This window comes from Triticum aestivum, chromosome 1A, assembly GCF_018294505.1.
Source record: "Triticum aestivum cultivar Chinese Spring chromosome 1A, IWGSC CS RefSeq v2.1, whole genome shotgun sequence".
Taxonomy (NCBI): Eukaryota; Viridiplantae; Streptophyta; class Magnoliopsida; order Poales; family Poaceae; genus Triticum; species Triticum aestivum.
Window position 1 is genome coordinate 407,460,467 of NC_057794.1, and position 3,667 is coordinate 407,464,133.

Genomic DNA, 3,667 nt, shown 5'->3' on the forward strand with positions numbered 1-3,667 from the left:
CTTCAAAAGAGGAAAAAGTATAAAAAACATACTTTCGGTTGGAGTTTTTTCGTCCTTTTTCTTTGAAAACATAGTTCGTCGAGATCTATCAACATGAAATTCAGTTTTAAAGATCTTGATACGAGTAATCCAGTGATGAAAATTATACGAGATTTGAACGCAAGGTTTAAGTAAGCTTTGCAAATAAGGGTGACAGGCATACAGCGCATACTAATCTGTTCCCGCAGTATTACCCACAGGCCGTAGCCCACTAGCACGAATTTCTGCTAAGAAAAAGATGTCCTTAAAAAAATGCTCACTAAAAAGAAGAGCACGAGACGCGCAGCGCATGCTTTGTCTGTTCCGACCACTAAAAATGCCCACGAGACGCGCATCCTCCACTTCACAGCCATGGCCTCGCAGCAGCCACCACCCTCGCCGCCGCTATCCGTTCCGACCACCATTAGCGCTCTCACGGACGACCTCCTCCGCGAGGTCTTTCTCCGCCTCCCTGACCTCCCGAGCCTTGTGTGCGCGGCCTTCACCTGCCGCGCCTTCCTCCGCGCCGCCCGCTCCTCTCCGCCCTTCCGCCGCCGCTTCCGCGATCTCCACGCACCGCCCCTGCTCGCCCTCTTTCGCGAACCCGACATGAGCGCTGTCGTCCCTGCCGCAAGCCGCAGCTCCGACCCGGCCATCGCCGGCGCCTTCGCTGATTTACTCCGAGACGACGACGCGTCCGAGTGGTGGACATATTCTCAGATCCCCTACTCCGACGAGTTCGTCCAATTCGTCAACCGGAGCACCGAGCGGGTTGTCTCCTACAACCCCCACATGCCGTCTCTGGCTATCTTCCCCAAGAAGCCTCACGATGAACCCTACCTTGAGTTCCACACGCTCCCTCCCGACCAAGAGCACCAGAGCCCATCCCGTGTGGTCTGTGTCCGTCACGATTTCCAATGGGCGTGCGCGCGCGTGGCCGTCTTCTCATCTCACGCCATGAAGTGGCAGATCTTCCCGGAGTCTCGGAAGCCACTCCTTCAAGGCGACATGCACACGATTAGTACGGTTGTCGATCGGTTCGTCTGTTGGTTAGATCTGGAGGAAGACTGCATTCTGGCGCTCAACACTGCCACCTTTCAGTTCTGTCGAATGGATCTGCCGCCCTCCTTGAGAGGGTCATACTCAAGATTTAAGATTGGTCAGACCAGGGATGGGAGGCTCTGTATGGTAAATGTACAGGAATGCACGCTTTCTGTTTGGCTTTGGACACCCGACGATGTCGGCATCGGCAGATTCGTGCTGCACAAGATGTTTCCATTGCACGCAATTGTCAAGGAGATCACTAAGCGTCCAGTCAAGGATAATGTTGATGTTGGAGATCTTATGGAGGTTATTAATGGGTTTGTGTACCTATCTGTTGTCTACTCCAGGGACCCGCAATCTTCTGAGTGGTTCCTATCCTTCTGCCTGGAAACAGCAGAGGTGAACTTGCTCTTTAAGGAAACACGACGTTCTTACTGCCCTGTTGATCCCTACATCATGGTCTGGCCTCCTTTGATACACAACAAGGTGAGTCCAAGCTTATCTCTCAAGATTTTGCTAAAGTTTCTTCATCTGGTCTCTAGGCTAGACCGTACAGTGTATTCAGTTGTGTTGAGCATTGGACTACTGTATTTCTGTGAAAATCAGCCATCGACTTTATGTTTTGATGCAGTAGCATGTCTGATTTTATAACTGTAGTAGAGGAGTTTTGTTACAAGTTGCATATTAGTATGATGATGCAATGTTTTCAACTTTTAGCATCGAGGTTTGTGTAGATTATATGATACATACATATATGAAGTGGTGCATTGTGGATATTTGAGACTGGAAATCTTTGTCCACTGAAAATCTCTCTACACTTGCTTTATAATGCTAACCGCTATGAGATGGCAGTAGTGTAACTATGTCCTACTGCACTTTCATTGCTTATGTAAAAACTAGATAAATTGGTATGTATTGTATCATTAGAATCTATCTATTGCCTTGCACAAAACTCTCTATAAAACACGCTTACATGCATGAATTTTCTTATGTCACAGGAGGGCTCAGAAACTGAAGTTACTGGAGACAGTGCTGGAGCTGATGGTCCGGTGCACACCAAAGATGCTTCTCCTGTCCTCTTCACAGCATTGCAATCATTCAAAGAAGCTTTGATAGATGGCGATGGCACCAAAATCGCGGAGATGGAGGCCTTCTTACTTGATGCTGAGCTCGGCTCTCTTCTGAACAGAATCACTACTTTGGATGTAGCATTAGCAGCTGGGAGAGACCGTGTGTTGCGAATAGGTGCTCGCTCTGATATTTGTAGGGAAGAGATGGGGGGAGAGGGTTGGTGGCAAATGTTCAAGGGGGTGTTGTGGAGAGCTTCTTCCCGCCTCTTTGCCAGTTGATCTTGGATTAAGCTTAGGTGGAAATGTGTTGCTGATTAAGTTATTGGATGGTGTGAAGTGTGAACTGAACTCATTAGGTGCTATCCCTCCGTTCCTAAATATTTGTCTTTCTAGAGATTTCAACAAGTGACAACATACGAAGCAAGATGAGTGAATCTATACTCTAAAATATGTCTATATACATTCTTATGTGGTAGTTCATTTGAAATCTCTAAAAAGACAAATATTTAGGAATGGAGGGAGTAGTTAACACACTACGTACGTTGTAAGTGTGTAGCATATCAGTGCCTATGTCTTTTTGGCAAAGTGAGACACTTTGCCTGATTTACATGCAGAGACTGACCAATCATATAAGCCATGAGTCCATGAGCTTTTATCGTAGACGTTTTTTCTATCACTTGTTCTAGATGTTGTCTTTGCTCTGGTTTTGCATCTGCATGAGTAACTGCCTATGTTTGATTCCATTGTACTTCCTCCGTCATGAATTACTTGTTGCGAAAATGAATGTATTTAGATGTATTTTAGTTCTAGATTTATCCATTTCTATCTATTTCTGTGACAAATAATTTCGGACGGATGTACCGTCTTGCTGATTACTTATATAATAACCAATGTTATGTTGGTGCTCAAGATGCTGGAAGTGTTCTTACAGAAAATTACAAACTAATACCCCTCGTAAAGAAATATAAGAGCGTTTAGATAGTGATCTCTATCTAAAACCTTTTATACTCCCTCTGTTCATTTGTATAAGGCTTTGTAGATGTTTCAGACAATGTGCAAAACAATACAATTTCGCTTGTCTGAAACGACTTATAAAAGTGAACGGAGGGAGTATTTTTTTACAGAGGAAGTAGTATTTAAGGCAATGCACGAGAAATAAATTGGTGGTGAGCGGCTGCGTCCTCGCTCACCGATTCACAGGGAGCGAATGGAGGCGATACCGGCTGTTGGGTTGAGCGGGTTAGAGCATCTCCAACAGGCGCCGGTCGCGCCGCGCGCAAAAAACATATATGCCGCGCGCGCATCGCCTGGTTTGGCGCGGCGCGCAGCGCTGGCTCCAGCAGCCGCGTTAAAATGCAGTGCGCGGACGCCGCTCAGGCAGCGCGCAAAAATACAGCACGCGCGACGCGCACAAACAACATATGCATTCGAAAATAAAAGCAAAAAAATCAAAAACAAACAAAAATAAATAGTTCAATTTCGTTTATTACAACTCAAACAAACAGTTTATCGTCAATACAACAAATAGTACAATT

General features: G+C 45.9%; 1 protein-coding gene across 1 annotated transcript; it reads left to right on the forward strand.

Moving 5' to 3' along the window:
• Positions 1-322: 322 nt before the first annotated feature.
• On the forward strand, positions 323-2,580 carry LOC123053338 (uncharacterized). Its single transcript, XM_044476801.1, has 2 exons — positions 323-1,548; positions 2,061-2,580. Exons 1-2 carry the CDS (start codon positions 391-393, stop codon positions 2,409-2,411), a joined length of 1,509 nt encoding a protein of 502 aa, XP_044332736.1. The 5' UTR covers positions 323-390; the 3' UTR covers positions 2,412-2,580.
• Positions 2,581-3,667: the final 1,087 nt, after the last annotated feature.

Coding starts and splice junctions, on each gene's coding strand:
- LOC123053338 (XM_044476801.1), top strand. CDS start 391: ATGGCCTCGCAGCAGCCACCACCCTCGCCGCCGCTATCCGTTCCGACC. Junction 1,549..2,060: donor CTCCTTTGATACACAACAAG/GTGAGTCCAAGC, acceptor CTTATGTCACAG/GAGGGCTCAGAAACTGAAGT.